The sequence below is a fragment of the Artemia sp. Qi Xiang Cuo genome, chromosome 4 (genome assembly GCF_049724085.1).
Source record: "Artemia sp. Qi Xiang Cuo chromosome 4, ASM4972408v1, whole genome shotgun sequence".
NCBI lineage: Eukaryota > Metazoa > Arthropoda > Branchiopoda > Anostraca > Artemiidae > Artemia > Artemia sp. Qi Xiang Cuo.
This window is the reverse complement of record NC_142797.1, coordinates 63,392,066-63,418,198: the sequence shown is the minus strand read 5'-3', so window position 1 is coordinate 63,418,198 and position 26,133 is coordinate 63,392,066. Positions and strand designations below refer to the sequence as shown.

At 34.9% G+C, this 26,133-nt stretch overlaps 1 protein-coding gene across 2 annotated transcripts in view; it reads right to left on the bottom strand.

The window, feature by feature from the left end:
• The window catches only part of Klp61F (Kinesin-like protein at 61F), a 206,626-nt gene that overhangs the window by 165,907 nt on the left and 14,586 nt on the right, over positions 1-26,133 (bottom strand). For both annotated transcript variants that reach the window (XM_089088482.1, XM_089088483.1), the window contains exons 4-6: positions 15,619-15,776; positions 6,667-6,816; positions 3,842-4,078 (exon numbers count right to left, since the gene is read on the bottom strand). In XM_089088482.1, coding sequence (XP_088944608.1) covers positions 3,842-4,078; positions 6,667-6,816; positions 15,619-15,776 — 545 coding nt within the window. The remainder of the gene's footprint in view (positions 1-3,841; positions 4,079-6,666; positions 6,817-15,618; positions 15,777-26,133) is intronic.

Genomic DNA, 26,133 nt, shown 5'->3' with positions numbered 1-26,133 from the left:
ATTTTAGTACCATTTCTTGAGGGCAAAGGCTTGAAATCGTAAAAGGTCTACCGCTGAAATCTCCAAGATCAAAAACCCTTAAACTAGTGTTAAAATTCCCCTCTTGAATACTCACTTTTGCAACTGATTTTTTTTCTTTTTGAGAAAACTACCGATTGAAAACAAAATATATTCAAATACAAGGCTAATTCGGAGGCTACTTATTTTCATTTCGACACTACCAAAATCATTGCTTCGCAGTTTATATTATATGCTTCGCAGTTTATGCCTAGCTATAAAACTAGCTAAAATAAGCTCACTCATGGCATTTCCCTATAGTTGGTGAATTATGAAAACAAAACTAGCTCTTTATGATGACTGGCCTAGCTTCAGTTATTTAGAGAATTTGAATTGTATGGTAAAAGTTATAAATATTATAGTTGATGAAAGACTAACAAGGCATGTTCCTCATATAAACCTTGATTATCTTCTGGATGAACCGCCTGAAAAGGCAGCCAATGAGATTAATAAACATCTAGCTAACATTGTGCAAACGTCCCCCCCCCCTCTCGGGAAACCATCTAATCCCTGAAACTCCAAAAGATAAAATCCCGAAAATTTCAGCAAAGGAAATAATAGTAAAAATACAGAAACTGACAAAAACTAGTATTAATATTCCAATTGATCTAATAAAAGCATTGCCTGATAAACTATCAATACCCCTTACTAGTATTTCTAATGACATTAGTAATTCCAGATGCTACACGTCATGCTGGAATCTGGGCTATATTACTCCAATCCAAAAGAAGGGAGGCTTGAAGGATTTTAATGGAGTACGACTTGCCACCTTGGCCCAAGTTTTTTCAACAATGTACGAGGGTTTCTTAGCTAATTAGTTAAAAGCAGAGATTCTTGAAGTTATTGACATACAACAGTTTGAAAAACTCAAGGAGACATCTACTTCCCACGACCTTGTCAGTCTTCTTGACACCGTTCTTAAAAACTTTGAAAGCCTTGATACTTGGTTGAATCTTTTATTAGTTGATCGCCAGAAAGCATTTGACCTAATTGACCACAATATCCTTGTCACTAATATGCTGACAAAGTTTCAATTGAGTCCCTTTCTAGTTAAAATTGTTGCCTCCTTTTTCAAAAATCGTTCTCAAGTGTCTAAATATAAAAATGTTTATTTAGATCCCCTTCCTATCTTTTGTGGGTTCCCCAGGGAACCCTGATGAATCCCATTTTATGCCTTATAATGAATAATAGCCTCAAGACTGACTAGAGTGACCACACAGATCGATGGAAGTATGTGGACGACCTGTATGCACTTTAGGTTTGTCGATGAAATATTAAAAGCTCAATTATGACAATACTTGACGATGTCACACAGGAGGCTTCTTTGTCGAAGATGAAAGTTGACACTAATAAATCGGCAGTTATGACAGTTAATTTTTTCAAACCATCCCCTTCTTTCACAAACCCCATTCCTTCCAAAATCTCTGTCACATGCATTAAACTACTTCGGGTGACAATTACTGCTGACTTGAAGTGGGATGCCCATGTTCAAAATATCCTAAAACAAGCTTCCCCTTCGGTTTCCCTTCTAAAACTTTTGATTAAATTTTCTTGCCCCTAAGGATCTTCTCCAACTTTATTGTTTTTTTATTCGGCCAATACTGGAGTTTGCTTGTCCAGTGTGGCATTTTGGTCTTTCTTCAGAGCATATTTATAAAATTGAAAATGTCCAAAAACGAGCACTCAGAATCATAAATGGTGAAGGGAAGGTTCCATATCCTTATCTACTAGGTAAATTCAAGCTTAAAACGTTGGCCGAGAGAAGGAACCTCCTGTGCCTTCATTTCGGTACCAAGACCCAGTCTATTCACCGATTAGGTTCCATCATCCCCAAACCTTACCTTCCCGTCCACAACAGACCGTAACGTATAAAATCCCAAAAAGTCCCCAAAGTGACTCCCATCCCAGCTAAACATGAAAGATGTCGCAAGAGTTTTGTTGAATTGTTTAATAGCCAGGACATCTAGTCATCAATTTTATTTTTATCTATTTACAACTAATTGTTGACTCATCTTATTTATGTATTTTGTACAATGGATTTTGTTTGAGTGAAGGTCGAATTTCGTTTGTTATGATAATATATATATATATTTATATATATATATATATATATATATATATATATATATATATATATATATATATATATATATATATATATATATATATATATATATATTATATATATATATATATATATATATATATATATATATATATATATATATATATATATATATATATATATATATATATATATATATATATATATATATATATATATATATATATATATATATCTAGTGCTATTTGTGACGCAAAATTCTAATTCAGCAACCCTGCTGTTAAAGAATTTTTAAATTTAACTCTATTCTATTCTATAAACACATTATAAACTGTTTTTTTTTGTGCGGGCTAGTCAAAGGCTTTCTTGCTCCCAAAAGCAGCAGTTTCTTTTTTCAGTTATTCTTTGTTTTTTCAGTAAAGCGCTAGTTTTCCGGCATTCTACAAATATGATGCAATATCATGGGTTAAGATACAGGATAGAATATTTCCATGTTCTATCTTGTTGTAACTGTTTGTTAAAGCCATGAAACAAATGCCTATCAAGATCATTCATCAAAAAAGTTCTGTTGCGTTGTCACAAAAAATAATAATAAAATAAATAAAACAAAATCGGACGTCATAAACAATCAAAGCCATTTGAAAGAAACATTTATATGTTGAACGAAGGTTCAGTCAAACGGGGTTGAGTTGCACGTGGGCTGAGTTGTATGGGGGTCCAATTAAACGGGGTTCAGTTAAATGGGGATGAATTTCACGGGGTTTCAGATGCACCAGAGTTCAGTTAAATGGGGTTGAGTTTACACGGGGGATTCAGTTGCACGAGGGTCGAGATACATGGGGTTCAGTTACCGGGGTTAAGTTGTACGAGGGCTAATCCGTTTAATAATAAGGTGGCTATATAAACTTGACTAAAAAAAATGGAGGACCATGTGGTAAAAATGTCTGGAAGAATGTTAAGATTTTATAGTATTTGGCAAAAACCTATGAAACTTATACACGTCAAATTAAACTGAAGACAGTATTAACCTTTGTAAATCAAAAGCTACGATCAACTGATGAGACTATAAAATCGCCGGGAAAAAATTCAACAACGCCATCATTTTGCTATTGCGACACCAGCTATAGAATATTTACCTTTCTAGTGTAACAGCGTGACTTCATGGCACTGTGTTGTCTGTTTTTATGTGGTTCTTATTAAATTCCGCAGTTCTCTAATCTCTTTGTGATTTAAATTGTTGGACAGGTTATGTTACGACGACATACCTCTAGATAGATGGCAGTGTATTTTATTTTATAGATGGTAGCACGGATCTATTTAATGAGAATACAAACAAGGAAAACTTGCTTTGTTTAAATAATGAGAACTAAACGGGTGTCCACGTCAAGTCGTCCAATTTGACTGTGCATAAAAGTCCAATTCTGCTGTAAGTTTCAACCGTTCTTGGCATTGATAGTGCATCTGCATATTTGTATAGATTTTTTGAGACTGTTTTTTTTTGTCTCAAAAAGCTCAATCAACAGCGTTATTTGAAAAAATAAAATAAAATAAGAACCTTATTTACGAAAACTTGACAATACGGTTTTGAAGAGATTCCGAGGAAGAAAGTTATTCAATTTTTCGTGGAGAAATGATGATTTTTTACGAAATTTCAAGGAAAATTGAAGAATTTCGGCGAAAGTTTGAAGACATCGAAAGTAGTGACTACAATTTCATTACCTGTATGGGATATGTGGGGTCCTTTCCACTAACGCCGTAATGACACGACCCAGAGTGAGGAGGGACTGGTTAATGTTACCAGCTTCTCGAGCTCTTTTATCGACTGCACCAGAGCGGCCAATGTTCTCTGAACCGGCAAGATCGACCAAATTTAGCTTGCCCACCTTCATAAGTTCTTCCCCATCGGGTGTACATTCTTTAATGTGCGTTGTGATCGAGAAAACGGTGTGTGAACGACTGAAATAAAATGAATAGAAGAGTTTGAGATTCAACATTCTTTTGCCTAAAAAGGGTTTTTAAGACACCTACTGCGACCCAAACCTAAACAACCTAGTAACAACGCAACTTAACAACATAGACTTCGGGCAATGAGCATTTCAGTGGTCACTTTAAAACACTTAAAATGAAATAAAAATATAAAACTAAAAGGAATAGAAGAGTTTTTGAGACTCAACAGTCTTTTGACTAAAAACAGGTTTTTAAGACACCAGCTAGCACCCAAGCCTAAAAAAACGTAAATTGACGCAAAAAAAACATAACGTAAAAAAATGTAAACCTAGACTTCGGGCAATGAGCATTTTAGAGGTCATTTTGAAACACACGAAATAGAATAAAATTTAAAACTAAAACAATGCATAATTCTTTGCGTACTTCAATTAAATGAACTTCAAAAAACCAAAATAACTTAAATAAGCTATAATTATTACGAATCACGAAACCTTACATCAGAAGAAAACCCTGAACATACAACTTAATATAACCGTTTCCCTGTGTTTTGCCTGTGTTTGATTGCTATATCAGATTTATTGTACAAATAAATTTTTTAAGTTAAATATATTATACTTAAAACTTATATTTTACACTTTTTTTGTATATAATATCGATATATTATAATAAACTATTAAATTTTAATATTTGAGTTCCTTCTGTTGTTTCATTTTCTTTTTATAGTGTTTGTGTGTTTTTCTAACCTTTTTATGTTTTTTTTTGTATGTGTTAATTCTTTTTAAAAAATTTTTCTTCTTTTTTTCTGTTGATAAAGATTTCCAGACGTAAAACTCATGTTTTCAATTATCTTACGGTAGCTGTGTAATCCGAAAAAAATCCGTAAACAGATTAAGAGGAATAGAAAGATAACTCTGCGAACCAAGAATAGAATATTAGAAGCTATACTGATGATAGTTGTCATATATAGTTCTGAAAGGTAGGCGCTTCGGAATATGGGGGATTATATGTTATATTTTTTCAACAAGATAGGAATGTATATTGGGGAGGCGAACCTTTCGCAATGTCGTAATTTTAACAATCACCTCTAATTCCATATGTATAGAATTATATATGTATAGAATTACATTATGTATAGAATATGCCTACACATAGCTTTGGGTACTCGTTTGAATAACCGCATTTCAAATAGTATGGGGTAGGAAAAATGGAGCTGTATCCCACTTTGTAGACTCATAATGAGAGATGGATTGAGATGGTTAGGACAAGTTTTGTGGATGAAGGATTACGAATAGCTAAAGATCGTCCTTTTCGGCCAGCCATCTAGGGCCAAATGAAATAAAGAATTTAAAGAAAATTAGAACTTCTTGGGAGGCGGTTAAGAGGGAAGATTTGAATAGACTGGGATGGACAAAAAGCGTGCTCGGCTGTGTTGGCCCCCTCCTAAGTGGGTTGCTAGCAGTAGTAGTAGATCTTCGCAGCTCAACTATTAATACACCCAAATAGGCTACGCGCGTTTTGCGATAATATTGGTATTACTGGTAAAGCTTGCAAACTAGAATAATAGCTATGAAATCTACCACAAAAAATAAACGACGATTCTAAAAACTTTTTATTAGGATCTTACTACTCCTCAAGTTTCAGAAAATTTGGGCAACATTTTGTAGTTTTCAGGACAGTAATTTCTTACAAAGATTGGAGTTGTAGTGGAAATCCCTACCACTTCTTTGATTTATGAACAGCCATTTTCATAAGGCGTTTACGATATATTAATTTCACTTCTTAAATTTATTTTAAGGGAGATATAGATATAAAACGCAGAAAGGACGGAAATTCGATTTTGTTTTTAAAGTAAGAGCAAATTTAAATCTTAACAGGTCATACACGGGATGAAACCAATATAAAAGAAGGAGGGATGAGTGGTGCACACACCACCTCTCTCTACTGTGTCATTTATAGTCTAGTTGAACACTAAAATGATTAGTCCAATAAGATTTTTAATATAGCAAAATCAATATACAAATTAATACAAAAACCTAGGTCACTTTAGCGTTTAGTGTAGTAGGCTAAGGGAAGCAGCACCTCGGCTCTCATGTAGGGTAATTCGAACTCCTTTCAAGTTTAAATGTAACTTTTTACTTTAATGCAATAAATCTTGCTTTACTATTTTATAGATTTCAATATTTTCAACATTTTATATTCTATATTTTATATTATATTCAATATTATATTTTCAATATTCAATATTTTATATTATATTCATTATTTTATTTTCAATATTCAATATTTTATTTTATATTCAATATATTATTTTCAATATTTTATATTATATTTTCAATATTTTATATTATTTTCAATAGCTTAGATCCTCATATTGTAACGGCACACAAGAAAGCAGATGCACGTAAATGTACAAATCAACGTATAACCTTGTGAATTAAGTATTCGAGGACGAAAATCAGGGGAGGGAGGGGGGTTAAGACCCTCATTTTCTAGCCCAAATATTAAATTTCCTGATAATTTTCAGAGTTTTAGATCTTCTTTCAGTAAATTATAAAGTTATTCATGGTTAATATAGGCAATAAAGAGGCATTACTTACCTTGAGTGGGCATTCATCAAAGTTGCTGCAGTCTGGCGCTTATTTGATCCTCTCTGTAAAATCTGGTAAACCTCAGCCTTACTACAGACTACTTTCTCTTCAACACCTTGTATGATCACAGCGCCTTTTTTAGTTGAATCTTCGTATAGCCTAGAAGGTAGTATGTACATAAGTAAAAATTAAATAAACACTTACTCTCCAAGAACTTTAGACAAGCAATAAATAATTAAGCAATTTCTTTTAAATATTAGATAAAAAAAAACAAGTTTTTTTTAACTGAAAGTAAGGAACGACGTTGAAACTTAAAACTAACAGAAATTATTCCGTATATGAAAGGGGCGGTCCCCTCCTCAACGCCTCGATCTTTACGCTAAATTTTTTTTTTGTTTAAAAAAAATAGTGTTTTGATAAAGTCAAACTTGAGCGTAACGAGCGAGGCGTTGAGGCGGGGACAGCCCCTTTCATATACGGACTAATTTCTGTTTGTTTTAAGTTTTAACGTCGTTCCTTACTTTCAGTTAGAAAAACTTGTTGTTTTATTTAATTTTTGAACGTTTTTGAATTATCGCAGGTTTTGATTTTGGCTTACGGTACATGAATAATTAAAACAAAATTTGCATATTAATTTTACTTTTATTTGGTTAAATGGCTATTTGGAAACTTGTTTAATTTTATTTACGAACGTTTTTATTAGTAATAAATATACGTAACTTACGAATTAACTTACGTAACGAACTTCTATATTCATAGATTTTTATTACGTATATTAGGGGATTCGCCCCCTAGTCAATCCCTTGCTCTTTATTCTAAAGTTCAAATTTTGTTCCAATTCTTTAAAAATGACCCCTTAATCCCAAAGGCCATTAATTAGAATAAATAGCTCTTATGAAAGTACTAAAAAAACTTTAGCGTAAAGAGCGAGGTATTGACTAGGGGGTGAACCTAATCTTATACGTAATAATTTCTGTTCGTTTTAAGTTTTGATGTTGCTCCTTACTTTCAATTGAAAAACTTGTTTTTTTTTATTATTTAATTTCTGATCTTTTTCTTTAATAATGCTGGGAAATCGGGCGCCTCCTTCAAAGCAATGTCGCTTCCCCCATGAAAACTTCCTTCATGGAAAGATCCTCCCATGCAACCCCCGACCCTTCCACCTACCAGAAAAAATCCCCCCTGAAAATGTCTGTGTACTTCCCAATAACCAATACTATATGTTAACATTGGGTAAAGTTAATAAATTTCAGCCCTCCCCCCGGGGACTTTGGGGGATTAAGTCATCCTAAAAGACATAGTTATCATATTTTCGACCATGCTGAAGAAAATGGCTATCTCAAAATCTTGATCGGGTGACTTTGCGAAAAATATGAGCGTGGGAGGGGGCCTAGTTGCCCTCCATTTGTTTGGTCACTTAAAAAGGGCACTAGAACTTTTAATTTCCGTTCCAATGAGCCCTCCTACAACATCCTAGGACCAATGGGTCGATACGATCACCCCTGGGAAAAAAAAATATAAAAAAACACGCATACAGCATCTTTCTTCTGGCAAAGAATACAAAGTTCCACATTTTTGTACATAGTTGCTTGAAACCTCTACAGTAGGGTTCTCTGATACACTGAATATGATGGTGTGATTAGGGGGTCTTTCCGCCTTTTTTCTAAAATCAGCCAAATTTTCTCAGGTGCGAACTTTTGATGGGTAAGACTAAACTTGATGAAAATTATACATTGGAAATAAGCATTAAAATCTGATTCTTTTGTATCTATTGGTATCAAAATTCCGTTTTTTAGAGTTTCGGTTACTATTGAGCCGGGTCGCTCCTTACTTACAGTTCGTTACCACGAACTGTTTGATGTAGAAGAAAAATACAAGTCCTCAAGCAGATGGCTGTCAAAGATATGGCTAGGTCTGATGGCCAACGGGGCCCACAGACTATTTAAATCTGAACCCCAACTGGAAATAGATTTACGTTGCCTGGGTGACGTGGAGTGTTGCAACAGTACTTTACTCACGAATCCGAGGAAGGGGTTCAAAAATATTATATGGCCTTTGCAGCCAATTGAGCCTTGAATGTATATATCTAATGTACCATTAAATATATCATAAACAAACAAAATGTAGGCAAATTCACACAAGAATTGCATTCGTTTTTGTTTCTTTGCTATGGATTACCTATAAGTAGGATATCTGGGGCATAAGCTCGTAAAACGCACTAGTTTTCACTGGAGTGGGTACGATAATAATCCTCAAACTTCTCCCACTGAGGCTAAATCCGAACGAAACACAAAATAAAGTAAAACATATTGCACATGTTTCTAGCGCCTGATCGTCAGCGGACAGTAAAAATTACCGTCCTATCAATCTATTCTTACTTGCACGTCCCTCTCCGTAGAGGAAATGGAACAGAATTTTTCGTATCCTCAAACATATCAGAGACCAGTATTAGGTACACCCACTACGAAAAGATGCTATCCCTCGTCGCCATACCTGACCATGGTATAAGAAGGTATTATATATATATATATATATATATATATATATATATATATATATATATATATATATATATATATATATATATATATATATATATATATATATATATATATATATATATATACAAAAAAAAAAAAGAAGAACAATAGGGAATTCTTTTCGTAAGACAGTGAGGATAATATTCACTGTTTTACGAATGATTAATTAAAAAAAAAAAACTTTCCGAACAATAAGTTTTTCAAAGAAGAGTATAGCTCATTTTAAATTTTAGCTCAGGAGAAACAAATATCTTTTGAAATACAAAAAGAAAACGACCAGAAATTATTATTAAATAATAAATGAAACCCAAAATGAACAGATATTAAATAAACAATCATAGCCAAAAACATACAACAAGTAATAATGCAAATGAATAAATAGATCTTAAAGCGAGTAATGCTTAGATTGAATATGAAAATCAAGCTGAAAACGAAAAAAAATATTTTTCTATTAAAGTATAAATGAAACTTAAAACGAACAGAAATTAAATAAATAATCGATGCGAACAAACATACAATATATATCAATGTAAATGAGTAAATAAATCTTAAAACAAGTGAAACTTAAATTGAATATGCAAATCAAGTTGAAATCGAATAAAAATAACTACAAACAAGAGTTTGGTTATCGCCTCACTGCAGAAGCCTAAAACCTAATGCGTCATTGGCGCCTTACTGAAAACTATATGAGTCTTGGACAGTCTTGGAAAGTATAAACAAAATCAAATTGAATATTAGAAATATAATGATATTAATTGTTGAAAGATCCATCAGTTCAAGATATTTTTTTTCACTTTAATTTTTATTTTGATTTTCAATGCTGTAAGAGCTGGAAAAGAATAAATTTGTAATATACGAGCAATTCGTTTTCAGTGAAGCGCCAATGACGCAGAAGGCTTTAGGTTTTTACAGTTAAAGAAGGGGACAGTCCAAATTTTCTCTGTAGTGAAACTATATTTGTCTTGACCCATCTTGAAAAGAACTAATAAATTAAACTGAATATTTGATGCATATTGATATTAATTGCTAAAAGCTCATCAGTTCAAAATTTTACTGTAATTTTAATATTTATTTTCAATATTAAGTACAAAAGAAAACATTTGTAATATAATTCGTTTTCAGTAAAGCGCCAATGACGCAGCAGGTTTTAGGCTTCTGCAGTGAGGCGATACCCAAACTCTTGTTTGTAGAGATTTTTATTCGATTCAAACTTGCATATTCAATTTAAGTTTCACTTGTTTTAAGATTTATTTATTCATTTACATTGATATATATTGTATGTTTGTTCGCATCGATTATTTATTTAATTTCTGTTCGTTTTAAGTTTCATTTATACTTTAATAGCAAAATATTTGTTTTCGTTTTAAGCTTGATTTTCATATTCAAACTAAGCATTACTCGCTCTAAGATCTATTTATTCATTTATATTATTACTTGTTGTATGTTTTTTGCTATGATTGTTTATTTAATTTCTGTTCGTTTTGGGTTTCATTAATTCTTTAATAGTAATTTCTGGCCGTGTTGAGTTTGAAATTTAACAGGTATTTGTATCTCCTGAGCTTAAGTTTAAAATTGCATTTAATTTTCTTTGAAAAACTTATTTTTCGTAAATTTTATTTTAATTAATTTTTGTTCGTTTTTTATTGCAAAAAGTTTCAAGTTTTTATGGCATGGGGGGTTGGGGTTGCTTACTGTCCGATTATTCTTGACTTTAAAAAACGGATCTAGAACTTTCAATTTAAATCGAATGAGGCTTTTTTTCAAAGTCTATACGATTACCTCTTTGATAAAAACGTTATGTATGAACAATAGACAGCTTGCATAACTTGTGGACAGCGATTGACAACAATGAACGGATTGAAAAAATAGCTCCAATAAGGGGGTTTAGACCAAATAACTTGCTGACACAAAGGGATCACGACTGTTTGGAATTGACCTTAATAGGATTTTGTGTGCCAAAGCAATTTTGCATCTATCACAGAGTATGTATTTTAACCTTATAATTGGATAATTATAATAGATTTACTATGTATTCTTCCCATACAAAACTTTACCTTATTAAAGTCTTTGGGGTGGGGGCGGCTTAGTTGGCATAAAGAAGAAAACTTTAGCGTAGACATTTGGAGAGGGGGGGGGGGGCGAGGTTGGAGACTCATCCAGTACGGGGCGGAACTTCACTTATCTCCTCCGTTCCCGATTTAGGAGATTAGACAGACTCATTAGGCTGTAGAATGTTGGACCGTTTGAGTTGTGGAAGGCGTTAAAATACCCAAAAATACTTTATATTTTCAGTTATTGCAGGATTGATTTCATAGATTACGGAATGGTAAGGCCCCTGGCCCATCATTTGGGTGAGCCTCAACTCATAATATGCAATTTTGATTAATTGTTCAGTGTTTTGTGCATAGATTATTCTATATATGTTATTTTGAGTTATACTTTTATCGCATTGCGTTCATTTTTAAGCCTTGAGATAAAAACTGAAACTTTAGCGTAGACAGAGGCGGGGGAAGTCTCCCCCCCCCCCACATGCATAATTGAGCAGCCACAGAGAAAGAAATACAAATGAAAATAATCTGCTTTTGAAAATGTCTTTTTCAAAAGACATGAACAAAATCGTCTAAAGGAATCGGTGCTATCTCTGACATTTCCGTTGATTCTTTATTCCCGTTACTTTCAGATATAAAATTTAGAATATTATGGAATGGGTTTAGTCGTCCCCTCCCTGAATAATTCACATTTGGAAAAACCACCCCTGGAAAATTCCTCCCCCCAAAGAACATTTTCTTTTCCTGTTGATAATTCCTCCACGTTAAATTCCACCCAGCAGAAATTTATTTATTAATTTACATTAATATCAGCCCTAAATTTATTTATTAATTTACGTTAATATCTATAGTATGTTTGTTTGCATTGATTGTTTATTTAATGATTGTTTGATTGCTTATATGCCCCCAGGGCATAACTTACAACGCCTACCCCCGGGCCCTGGTGGGCTGTGTCGACACCGGAGTTTTTTGTTATCAGAACTTTGAACTATTTTAACAAAATGTCTATCTCAAAATTTTTATCTGATGCATTTAGAGTGTGGAGGAGGGGGAGGGCTAGTTGCCCTCCAATCTCTTTTGAGTCTTAAAAAGTGAACAAGAACTTTCAATTTCCAATGAAATGAGCCCTCTCTAAAGTTTATACGAGCATCCCTCCCATTTGAAATAATGGGAAGAATTCGGAGAATCCTTAAATTACAACCCTTGCCCTGAGGGCTGTGGGGGAGTTGTCATCCTCAAAGACCTAATTTCCAGAACTTACAACTACGTTTAATAAAATGGCTGTCTCAAAATTTTGATTGGATGTGTTTGGGGAAAAGGTGGGTGTGAGAGGGGAGTTACTTGCCCTCAAATCACTTTCGACCATTAAAAAGGGCATTAGCCCTTTGAATTTCCAATCCAGTGAACCCTTTATGAAGTTTTTACGACACCGCTTCTATGAAAACCTTATATGCCCTCATGGAATACCTTAAAACCCTTGCCTTTAGGGTTGTGGGGGAGTGTCCTCCTCAAAAACATATTTTCTATCTGAAAATCAACTATGCTGTACAAAATGGCTATCTCAAAATTTTGATTGTACGTGTTTTGGGCAATGAGAGGCGTGTGGGGGGGGGGATAGTTGCCCTCCAATCACTTTCGACTATTAAAAAGGGCACTAGCCCTTTGAATTTCCGATCGAATGAGCCTTTTTGAAATTTCTACGACAACGCCTTCTATAAAAACCTTATATGCCCCCAGGGCATAACTTAGAACTCTTGCCCTAAGGGTTGTGGGGGAGTGTCCTCCTCAAAAACATATTTTCTATCTGGAAATCAACTACGCTGAACAAAATGGCTATCTCAAAATTTTGATTGGATGTGTTTAGAGGAATAAGGGGCATGGGGGAGGGGCTAATTGCCCTCCAATCACTTCCGACTATTGAAAAGGGCACTAGCCCTTTGAATTTCTAATCGAATGAGCCTTTTTTGAAGTTTCTACGACAACGCCTTCTATAAAACCTTATATGCCCCCAGGGCATAAAAACCCATGCCCTGAGGGTTGTGGGGGATTGTCCTCCTCAGAAACATATTTTCTATCTGGAAATCAACTACGCTGAACAAAATGACTATCTCAAAACTTAGATTGGACATGTTTGGGGGAATGATGGGCGTGGGGGGGGGGGGGGGCTAGTTGCCCTCCAATCATTTTCGAATATTAAAAAGGGCACTAGAACTCTCGATTTCCAATCGAATGAGCCCCCTTTGAAGTTTCTATGACGAATCCTTCCATATGAAGTGCCTCTGGAAAAAAATAAATAAAAAATAATAAAACAATGGAGCCGTATTGCCTTCACTATAGGCAACGCTACAGCGCTGCCTCTGATAAGAAGATATGAATTATCTTCACTGTCGTACGAAAAGAATTCCCAATCATTTCTTGATTTTATAGTTTGTAATGGAAAGGCATTGTGGTCTTCGTCGCTATTTTATATATATATATACATTATATATATATATATATATATATATATATATATATATATATATATATATATATATATATATATATATATATATATATATATATATATATATATATATAACTTTGCTGTTAGTTGAACCTTTTCAATCGTAACCGTCGATAAGGACTGAATCTTACAAATTATCATATAGAGCCTAATTAGTACTATGTATTTTGCCCTAACTTTTCAGAACGATACTGCTGCAGCTATTCTTTAGTATAATAATTGTGAAACAACGTCATTGAGATGCATTTTTTTTATAATCGCTATGTAGCTCTATGGATACAAATTTCATTACCGTCAAATATATCAGAAAAAAAGGAAATGTATACAAAAGATTTGTCTTAGCCTAAAATGCATATCTGGAACCAATAATAAGTACACCAAATAGGGAAATTTTCAAGCCTCTCATTCAAAAAGATGACCACGGTCTAACAGCCAAATATTATTTTAATGTCTTTAGATTTTCTCAGACTTATAATCCGAATTCTTTCTTTCAATGTGTAAATCGCAACTTGAAGTTTTTAGCCCCTCGAAACCTTTTAAATGGCATACCTAATAAAAAATATCAAAACCTGCAATATAATCTGGCTAAACATAGTTGATCCTATTGAAACTATCCGTCACAATTCATAATCATACTACTATAAATAGACACTGCTAAAAATAAAAAAAGGTACACTAGTCAACAGAAGTACACAACCCCTCGTCCCTGAAGACGACGGTCGTCTAACAACCAATTCTTAATTAAAAATCTCTCACTTGTCTGAATTCTGTTTTCCCAATACTTTTAATTAAATACAAGGTAAACTAACTCGCAGAAGTTACTAACCGCTTAACCAAGAAGATTACCGTGCTCTGACAACCTATTTACAGACTACAACTTAGACAACCTAAGCCTTGGCTCGATTACTAGCAAAAACCATCGTTTTTGGCCCCAGGCAAGAGTTATGCACAGCTTTCCAAATGTAATGTAATACTCATCAATCCATCATGAGGTCCACACTTTCTGTAAAAACCACAGTGAGACGCTTAACACGTTCTAGCAATAGGCTAAAATCACCAGACTAGGGAAAAATAAGGATAAAACCAAAGTGTTGCACCTGGAACACAATTAGTAACAATTGATATTTTCGGTTTTTATAAAAAAAAAATAATTAAAAGTCAAAAAAGCATCGCAGCAAGACGAAAAATCGCGCACATATTCGAATTACCTTCTAATTCCCTAGTCCCTTCTTACCTAATCCCCTTCAGTGGATTTACACCTGGGTATTGAACAATACAAGCTATTACATACAGCACGTTTAATCTGACCAACAATAACCACAATTTGTACCAAAGAATCCCTGTATAATGGAGATGTGAATACACTTATGACTGCACTTACTGAGACAGTCATAAGCTGTTATTTTTACTTATTTTTTGGTATATTCATTTGTTTTGACTATTTATAATAACCAATTTTTATATTAATTTAGTTTATTTAGTGTTTTTATTATTTAATCTTTTTATCAATTCAGTTTATTATTCAATTATTCATAAATAAATATTTAAATAACACACACATTTCATGACATCCAAACTAGATACATTTCTTAGTTGTTTTTTTTTTGAAAAAAAAAAAAAAAAAAACAGAAAAAAAAACTGATTCAAAACTGCTTTGCATCGAGTTTTAGTGTTTAAGCTCGTCTAGTTTTCCTTAGCATGCTTAATGACAGAATGACCAAGCAATTTTCCCTTTTAAGCAGCCATGTTTTAAAAGTTTAAAATTCGCCAAGATAAGCTCCATGTCTGGCAGCTTATTGTTCGTGCAAGAACATTATAAAGAAGGCTGCGTCTGTGCAGCCCATGGCTTCCAAAAGAAAACACTTACCGGAGTTTGGACAAATCACTTTCAGCTGATAGCAAATCAAAAAGCTCCTCGTTATAAAGCTCAACAAATGAGACTCTCACTGTGAATTCAAGCTCTTGTCTTCGAAGCTCATCAAATAGTTGTGAAAGTGCACGCGGAATTATACCACAAAGCGGATCCTAGAACAAACAAAATGTAGATAATAAATAGAATATCTTCCGTGTACCGTCATGCACAAAATCAAAGGACATTTCTGATATTTTCAGTGCTTTCAAGAGAAGTATTATCTCCGTAGTTAATGACAATTTGCTTGAAAAGTTACAACTGGCGTGTGACTTGAAGCCAAGATTCCCCGGTGACAAGCCAAACCAGCCAATTTTGGTTTCTCAGTAGACTTCGTTTTCAAGTTTCGAATTGGGGTTGGGTGAAATTCTGTTAAAAATAACTTACCGTATTCAATTCGTCATAATTTAAAATTTTGAATCTTAGGACGTGTTCTTCAATCTAGAACTGATGTTTAGAATGAACCTAATTTAGCTAAATTTATTTTTTGGAGCAAAGTACAATGTTTGTGAAGAAATTTTTACACAAACACCAAGGAATAATTCTGAACTCCTGCCTAATGCTTCATAAACTAACAATTGGTCCTTCGACTCCCCAAAAAAGTTCTGTTCTAAAGGTAGCCTAAAAGAACAATATGGCAAGATAATTTGATCGGTAGATGTAACCTCAAAGGGCACAAGTCTTGAAGCATATACCATAAAGCGGACTCTATTTCACACTGTCGGAAGAGTATTTTGGAAACTGCTGGAGTGAACTGCTTACCCTCTAGGGCAGCTTAGCTGTGCACGCATTAAATCATACTAAGTGATTTGGAATGCTTCCACTAGGCACATTGAGTTTCTCTGCAGTCCTTTATTACACATGTTTCATCTACTGGTGAATTTCGCTTTTGGAGGAGCTTCATACATCCAAAATGATATGCGAAATCGTCCTCCGTCTTTTTAAATTTCCTCCGCCCTCCTTCAAATTTTTGACTACCGACACTATGCATTTTTGCTAGCTCTAAAGCTAGCAAAAATCTAAAAAATCTAAAGCTTTTGCTAGCTTTTTATTTTGCATGCCAACAACTAAAGCCCAGATTTTTAGGTTCCCTCCATATCCAACACGGGGTTGAACACGAGCTGTGCAGGTCATCGTTTTGAATACCCGCATTCGGATCTTTCAGAACCCGTGTTCAACCATGCTATTCTGGTGCGTCCTAACTTTGAAGACCCACTGTCAAACAGACCTGGAACCCATGAATGAAAACGCTCTGTACTTCCGCTGGGTTGAACACGAAAAAACTAAAAATGAATTTTGTCAAACCTACTTAAAACACACTTCAAACCCATTGCCTGAAAACGCGATTACAGATTTCCTAAAGTTTCTTCCTCAGGTGTTTGCCAGTATTTGATACAGAGAGAGCTAGTTGCTTAGAGCTGATTATCTTAACTCTTTGATTGCCATCATTGTTTCGAAATATGGTACAGTTTTAAGAGTAACATTCTTTTAGATGCAGGGTGGCTCTTTGCCTTCTCGTATATAGCAATTCTTCTTTTATACTATTTTGTATTCATTAAACAGTTCGTGGTAACGAAATGTATAGTCATAGGCAGCGCAATCGTGCTGCCTAACTAAAGAACGATGTTGGCTCAAAGTATTATTATTTTTTTTGGTTTCTATACCAGGGCATTACGTATAGAAGGAATTTACGTAAAAGCTTGGAAAAGGGCTCATTCGATTGAAAATTGGAGTGACTAGTGCCCTTTTTAATAGTCAAAAGTGATTGGAAGGCAACTAATACCCCTTCCACGCCAACCATTTCCCCAAACACATCCAATTAAAATTTTGAGATAGCCATTTTGTTCAGCGTAGTTGATTTCCAGATAGAAAATATGTTTTTGAGGAGGACACTCCCCCACAACCCTCAGGGCAAAGGTTTTAAGTTATGCCCTAGGGGCATTTAAAAACGATATTTGCACAATGTATTATTTATTATATCTTCCCTCTAAACTAGGGCACTTCGTATCAAAAGAGTTGTCACAGAAGCTTCGAAAAGGGCTCATTCGATTGGAAATTGGGGTGGCTTGTGTCCTTTTTAATAGTAAAAAGCGATTAGAAGGCAACTAACACCCTTTCCACGCCCACCAATTCCCGAAACACATCCAATAAAAATTTTGAGATAGCCATTTTGTTCAGCGCAGTTGATTTCCAGATAAAAATTATGTTTTTGTGGAGGACACTCCCCCAGAGCACTCAGGGCAAGTGTTGTAAGTTTTGCCCCGGGGGCATATAAGGTTTTTTATAGAAAGCGTTGTCGTATAAACTTCAAAAAAGGCTCATTCGATTGGAAACTCAAAGAGCTAGTGCCCTTTTTAATAGTCGAAAGTGATTGGAGGGCAACTAACCCCCCTCTCACGCCCCCCTTTCCCCCCAAAACATCCAATTAAAATTTTGAGATAGCTACTTTGTTCCACGTGGTTGAAAGTTCTGGAAATTATATTTAGCCATTTTATTCAGTGTAGTTTTAAGTTCTGAAAATTAGATCTTTGAGGATTAAACCCCCCCCCCCTCCCCAAAACCCTCAGGGCAAGGGTTGTAAGTTATGTCCTGGGGTCATATGAGGTTTTTATAGAACGCGTTCTCGTAGAAACTTCAAAAAGGAATCATTCGATTGGAAAATTTCAGATGTCGTAGAAACTTCAAAAAGGGCTCATTCGATTGGAAATTGAAAAGGCTAGTGCAGTTTTTAATAGTCGAAAGTGATTGGAGGGCAACTAACACACCTACAACGCCCACTATTTCCCCGAACACATCCACTAAAAATTTTGAGACAGCCATTTTCTACCACACAGTTGAAAGTTCAGGAAATTATACCTTTGAGCAGGACCCTCCCCCAACATTCTTCAGGGCAAGGGTTATAAGTTATGCCCTGGGGGCATATAAGGTTTTTATTGAAATCTATGTCATAAAAACTTGAAAAAAGGGCTCATTCGATTGGAAATTCAAAGGGCTAGTGCCCTTTTTAATAGTCGAAAGTGATTTGAGAGCAACTAACCCCCTCTCACCCCCACATTTTCACCAACCACTTCCAATCAAAATTTTTAGATAGCCATTTTATTCAACGTAGTTGAAAGTTTTGGAAATTAGGTCTTTAAGGATGAAACCCCTCCCCCCACATCCCTCAGGGCAAAAGTCTCCTGGACTTGGATTATGGTGATGATTTAAGCATCCTAGATGAAAGTGTGAGCAAAATGAATGCAGTTTTAGAGGTTTTACGCGTTCAAGTGGCTAGAATAGGTTTGAAAACTAATGTTGAGAAGACTAAGTCAGTATGGCTAATAATAAGTGAAGCCGAAAAGGTGACGTTAGGTAATAAGAGATTAACCAGGTGGGCGGCTTCACTTCCCTTGGTAGTGTTATTGGTAAAGATGGTGGGAGCAGTGAAGATGTTAAAAATCGAAGCCAAGGCTAAGGGTGTTTTTTCACGGTTAAAAAAAGTTTGGAAGAATAGGAAGATAAGTCTGCAAACCAAGATTACAATATTATAAGCTACAGTGATGACAGTGATCAAATATGGCTCTCAAGTAAGAGCGCTCCGAAAAGGGGATGAATATCTTCTAGACGTTTTCTAGGGAAATTGCCTAAGGATTGTTCTGGGTTCCTGGCTGACTGACCGTATTTGGAACAGTAGGCTGTACGAAAAATGTGGTTTAATACAGCTCTCTAGGGCTATAAGGAAAGAAAGGTTGAGGTGGCTAGGGCACCTTGTGCGGATGAAGGATGACAGATTGCTGAAGATTGTTCTTTTCGGCCAACCATCTAGGGCTAAACGGAAAGCAGGTCCCCCCGTCTGGGATGGGGGGACGTCATAAAGAAAGATTTAAAGAAAATGGGAACTTCGTGGGCGGGTGTAAAAAGGGAGGCTTTGAATAGATTGAGATGGAGGAGGAGCGTGCGTAGCTGAGTTGGCCTTAGGCGGCTTGGTGCTGTGGTGAGTTGTTAGTAGTAGTAGTAGTAGCGCCATTTTTAATGTCGAAAGTGATTGAAGTACAACTAACCCCCTCTCACGCCCACCATTTTCCGAAACACATCCAATCAAAATTGTGAGATATCCATTCTGTTAAACGTAGTTGAAAGCTCTGGATATTAGGTCTTTTAGGATGTTAATCCCCTCAGAGCCCTCAGTGCAAGTGTTGTAAGTTATGACCTGGGAGCATATAAAGTTTATATAGAAAGTTATTGTAGAAATTTCAAAAAGGGCTCATTTTATTGGAAATTGAAATTGCCCTTTTTAATAGTCAAAAGTGGGTGGAGAGTAATTAACCCCCCTCTCACACCCACCATTTCCCCAAAAACATTCAATCAAAGTTTAGAGACAGCCATTTTTTTTCAATGTAGTTGAAAGTTCTGGAAATTATGCATTTAAGGATGACAAACCTCCCAGAGCCCCCAGGGCAAAGGTTGTAAGTTATGCCCTGGGTACATATAAGGTTTTTATTAGTAGATTTGTTCTAGAAACTTCAAAAAGGGCTCATTCAATTGGAAATTGAGAGGGCTAGTGCTCTTTTTACTAGTCAAAAGTGATTGGAGGGTAACTAATAACCCTATCACGCCCACCATTCCTCCGAACACATTCAATCAAAATTTTCAGATAGACATTTTTTTCAACGTAGTAGAAAGTTCTGGAAATTAGGTCTTTGAGGATAACACCCCCCCCCCCCATCCCTTAGAGCCGGGGTTGTCAGTTTTGCCCTGGGGGCATATAAGGTTTTTATTTAAAGCGTTGTCGTAGAAGCTTCAAAAGGGCTCATTCGATTGGAAATTGAAAGGGCTAGTGCCTTTTTTAATAGTTGAAATTGATTGGAGAGCAACTAACGCCCCTCTTAGTCCCACCATTTCCCTAAACACATCCAATCAAAAAATTGAGATAGCTATTTTGTTTAGCGTAGTTGAAAGTTCTGGAAATTAGGTCTTAGAGGATGACAACCACCCTAACAGCCCTTAGGGTAAGGGTTTTAATTTGTGCCCTGGGGGCATATAAGGTGTTTATAGAAAGCGTTGTCGTGAAAACTCAAAAAGGATTCATTCGATTGGAAATCGAAAGGCCTAGTGCCCTTTTTAATAGTCGAAAGTGATTGGATGGCTTGATATTTTATAGTAAAGATTGATGTGGGTATAATGTATTATTTTTTGTTTTTGTATTTGTTGTTTAGACCAGGGCACTTCTTATCGAAGGAGTTGTCGTAGGAACTTCGAAAAGGGCTCATTCGTTTGATAATAGATAGGGCTGATGCCCTTTTTAATAGTCGAAAGTGATTAGAGGACAACTATTCCCCCTACCACGCCCCCCCTCCCATTTGCCCATTATGTTTAAAAACTAAATGTTGCCTTAAGATTAAATCAAAATGCACTGTGTTAATGCTAATTCCCAATAAGGCATCTCAGCACTAACCCAAGAACGACTGAAGGTATTATGTTCCAACTTTCGGGGCTACTTCTGCTCTTAAATTTTAACCAAATCAAAATAGCGTAAGTTTATCCAAGCTATCAAAGTAAAGAAACAGATATTTTTTGCGAATGGTATCAAGTTTTCTATTTCAGGTCAACTAGAGGAGGTATGAAAATAAATGAAACACTACTATTTGTGTCCCGATTTTTAAAAATTACTAAAAATTTTCCTCGAGCATACAAATAGCAGGCCAAACTATAAAGTCTTAAAAAAACGAAAAGATTTAAAGTATTATTTTCTTTGTCCTTGAAAAGACTATGTCAACATAAAACGAACAGAAATTAATGAAAAAACTTTTTCCACAAAACAAGTTTTTCAAAGAAAGTTAAAGAACTCCATTTAACGAAAAATGAGCAAAATTAAAATCAAATAATCTACTAAGCGTGAAGCTACCATAAGTCAGCATCGATAAATAAATGAAACGCAAAACGAGCAGAAATTACAATAAATAACCGAGTCAAACTCAAAACGAGCAGAAATTAACATAAATTGGGCTCACAACCCCTATGCCTTCCCAAGGCCAAAACATAATTTGCACTTTACTGAAAAAAATACAAATGAATGTGCGTTGTCAGTTTAATATACAGATACTGGTATTTAGTAACCAAAATGTTAATATTAATTGATTTATTAAAGTTATCAAAGTAAAAACATTTATATTCACACAAACAGATATCACACAACTATATGGGTTAATACAGTATATGTTTTTTTCATTGGTAAATGCTACGTCACAGTATATATGTGAATAACAGTACTTTTTGGTACAAAGAAATATCAACAAATTTAACAAAAAGTAGAAACAATCATAACTATCTATAAGCTATCATAATATATTAGCTATTTACCAAATTAAAATCAATACACCAATGTACTTCTGTAGGAATTAAAAAGAAATCATAGCGACCATATTTTTATCCCAGGATTTTTTTCGGCCCAATATAAGTCCAAAGGCACTAAACGACAATTATGAATATTTACCAAAAAAACTTCCACCAAAGATTTGCTTTTTATTTCCGGCTGGCACTTTTTTGCCATTAAAACACGGCTTGTCGCGAATATCTCCTTACACGATTTCTCAATTTTATGCAAAGAAAGAAAAGCAAACAAAAATATAAAAAGAAAAGCAAATATATATGGTCCATTTATATGGACTAATATATGCTACTTTGCTACTTAAAATTTGCTGCTTTAATTGAAAACTCACAGCTCCACTTCTGCCTGGCAGAATAGGAAATATTCAATTCAATTTTAATTCATCGAAACTGGGATTTCAATTAAAGGCCTTAGTATGTTTACATCCAACCTGAAGACTTAACTAATTATACAGATTTTTGATTTGTCTTTTTGTTTTATTGACTACAAAATGGAAAATAATGGTCAGGGTTGCAGAGAACAAGTTGACTTAAAATAAATATAGGCTAAGCTAATAAAAATATCCCACTTTCTGGAAAAAATTGTTTCTTCCATCTTTGGCCTCATGCAAAAAAATAGAAAAAAAAATATGAAATGAAAACTTTACTAATATCTCTGTTCGATCTTTTGCAATAACCTTCATAATTTTCTAAGTAAGATTAGATGGCGCTGGTTTTTTTTTTTTACCTCCTGAAGGACAAACTCGAGTTCCACTTCTAATCATTCTCCCATAATCTTTTTTTTTTAAAATCCCACCTCCACACCTCTCGGTGACATAATAATCTTTTTAACTTAATTTCAAACTTTAATGTCACATACACTAATTTAAAAACATCTTTTATTTTTTAACCATACTCTTTCTCCCATACTCTTAAAGCCAAGAGGTTCGAAAGAGTGCTAACAAGCTTAAAGCTTACTATTCTTAAAATACTTGGGACACTCAATAATTCACACGAGATAGGATTCATTATTTTGAAATTGAGAAATGGACTTCAGAGCATCAGATAAGATAAGATATTTATTTCAAGAAATCGCTATCACAAGCGCCAAAGGACCGATTTCAGACCCCGGAGTCAAAAATCTAAAAAATGAAAACTGGAAAACTGGCAAAGAATGCTACAACGACAACTAAAGAGAAAAACGAATGGTCATTTGTAAGTCAATAATTTAACTATAAAATGCCACTTAAACAGTTAAAAAGATAAAAAACTGGTCAAACTAAACTAAAAAAAAATACAAGAATAAATATATGTTAAAAAAAATTAAAAGGGACGTAAAAAAAGAGGTGGGGAGGGGGATCAAAACAAGCAAATAAACACAAAAACTAAAAAAATGAGAAAAAATGCATGTAATAAAGTTAAAACGGATATTAAAGAGAGGGTGGGGGGGGGGAGGGGACCAAACCAAGTGAATAAATGAAAAAACCTGGGCAGGACCACCATCCAATAAAAAAAGGAGAAATTAGTGGGATATTTTGTTCCTTTTTCTGTAATAAATGGAAAAGGTTTTTTCATATCTGGAAGAAAAGCAGCGAATGGGGGACAAAGTAGGAATTGGTTCAGGAACAGCTCAAGGCGGTCATAATCTGGACAGGGAGTGACGTTTGTGGAAAATACTTTACGTGCCAGTAATAGTATTTTTTTTTCAAATGGAGGCACAATATAACAGTCCTGCACTCAAGGATTTCCAACCTAGCTTTTCTTAGAAGACGTTTGGCATCTTGTCTTTTTTGAAAATTATTTGCACTGCACTTTTTGAATAGATTCAATTTTTTCTGCTTCTTCGCAGGAGATACCAGGGTACCAAACCAGACAAGCATATTTGAGATGCGGGTGGACAAATGAAGTATAAATCTTGAAGAAATGGGAAGGGGGACGCTAATTTCTTAGCGAAGCTGTTAATCATAACTGAAACGGGGAGGAGACCTAGAAGAGTACCTTGGGGTATTCCATTGTGGACAGGGAGAGGATTGGAATAATGATTCTGTTATTTGACTACCTGCGATGTATTTGATAAGAAGGAGACGACCAATTTCACCACGAAAAAATCAATATTGAATTCACTGACAAGTTTCTCACCTAATGTATTGTGGTTAACAAAGTCGAATGCTTGTTGAATGTAAATGGAAATTAAATTTAGCCACGAAATAAGGTCTTTGAGGATTTTCCCAATGTGTCCGATAAGAGAAACAAGGTAGAGGGAGGTACAAGTGGATTTGACGTTTCCGAATTGCTTCAGGTCAGTAAAAGATAGGATTTCTTCCCTTAACCAATCTGCAATGAATCCTTCATATAGTTTCGAGAATGTAGGGGTGAGAGAAATAGGACGAACACCTTCAAAACCAGGCGTTCCGTTTTTCTTTCTCAAAAGGGTTATGAAACTCAGTTTCCATTTCGTTGGAAGTTCCCCAGACTCGGCAATCTCGTTGAAAAGGAGAGACGAGGGCATTGAAAGGAAATAACTGAAAGCACTAATAAGAGGAAATGGGATATCCAAAGGACAAACACTTTTTTTTCTTAGTTTCCCAATTCTCCTTTCTATCTCAGATGGGGAAACAGGGAAAAGAAGGGGAAAGATCACCTGTTGGTAGTTGGTAAGACAATTGTGGAAGGCTCTGGAAAATGGAAGCAAGGAATCTGTTAAGATTATTGGCAATAGCGTCAGGGGACTCAGGCAGGTTCAAGTTAAGTCGTAGTTAAGCTAAGTCAAGTTAAGCTGAAGTTAAGCTGCTCTAGCCTCTTGCCACATAGCTTTTTAACCTCGGAGTACTAATTTTTGTGTTTATTAGTTAACAGTTCTTCGACCTTATTTTTGGAGCAGGATCGAGCCGGTTTACGAATTTCTCTTTTTATTTTTTATTTTTTCATAGTTTACTATGCATTTTAGTGCAGGTATTAGCTTCAGAACCCCAATTTCAAAGATTCTCAATTTCATTAGTTTCCCAACTCAACAGTGGTAAGCAGTCTAATGATGACCGTAAATATGATATCATCCAGGATGGATCTCCAGTTTCCTCAGATAAGATGAAAGCAAAAAATATTCTGATATTTATAAAAATGATGGTTCTGATTCTCATTTCCCTCGACCTCCATTTTGTTCCCTTCCTCGTACTTCTTTACATAAAAGGTCCTTGACGGAACCATTTTCCCTAGATGAATTTAACGCACCACTCAGTTCTCTTAATATCAGCTCTTCCCCGGCTCATGATGGTATTTACATTAAATGGACTTTTTAGTCCCCAGAGGTTTTTTCCATAATGCCCTCTTAAGTGTGTAGAATCTTGTTTGGCCAAGCAAAAAGTTCCCATATGCTTAAAAGATTGCCCAGGTATTACCTATTTTGAAATCTTCCTACCTATCTTGTTACCCCAAGTCTTAACGACTCATACCTGTTTTACCAGCCTTCAGTAAAGTCCTTGAAAGGCTTATTCTTTCAAGAACTGAGTGGTTTGCTGAAATCAATAATCTTTTTCCGAGAGTACAAACAGACTTTAGAAAAGATCACACCTCTGTGGATAACATCATTCGCCTTGAAATTGACGTTTATAGTTTTCTCACAAACCGACAGGTCGTAATGGCAGTTCTGTTTAATTTGCCAGATCCATACGCATAAGTATTATATGATAATGATAGACCTTTTAATTAACCTGTACTTTTTATTCTTTTCCATAAGATTCATGAAGTTCTTTTTAAGTGATAGAAGTTCTTATGTTTAAGCTAATGAGTAAAGAGGAGATACAAACCTCATTACTAGAGGTCTTCCTCATGGAGCAATTCTGAATCCCCTTCTGTTCAATTTTTTAGTTTGAGAATTCCAATTTTCTCACTCTTTTCTTGGCCTTCAGACATATAGTCGGATCATATGGAAGTCGGGAAAGGATACTGTAATTCTTCAAAGTCTTATTCAACAGGAAGTAAGATTCGTTCAGAGATTCCCTTCAGCTTTTGGTTTTACAATTTCAATCAGTAAAACCAAAGCCATTATATTTGCTAATTGCTCAAGAGATCCTTCCAATCATCTTCAAATTTTCTCTAGTGAAATTCCATATTGTAACTCAGAGAAGCTAC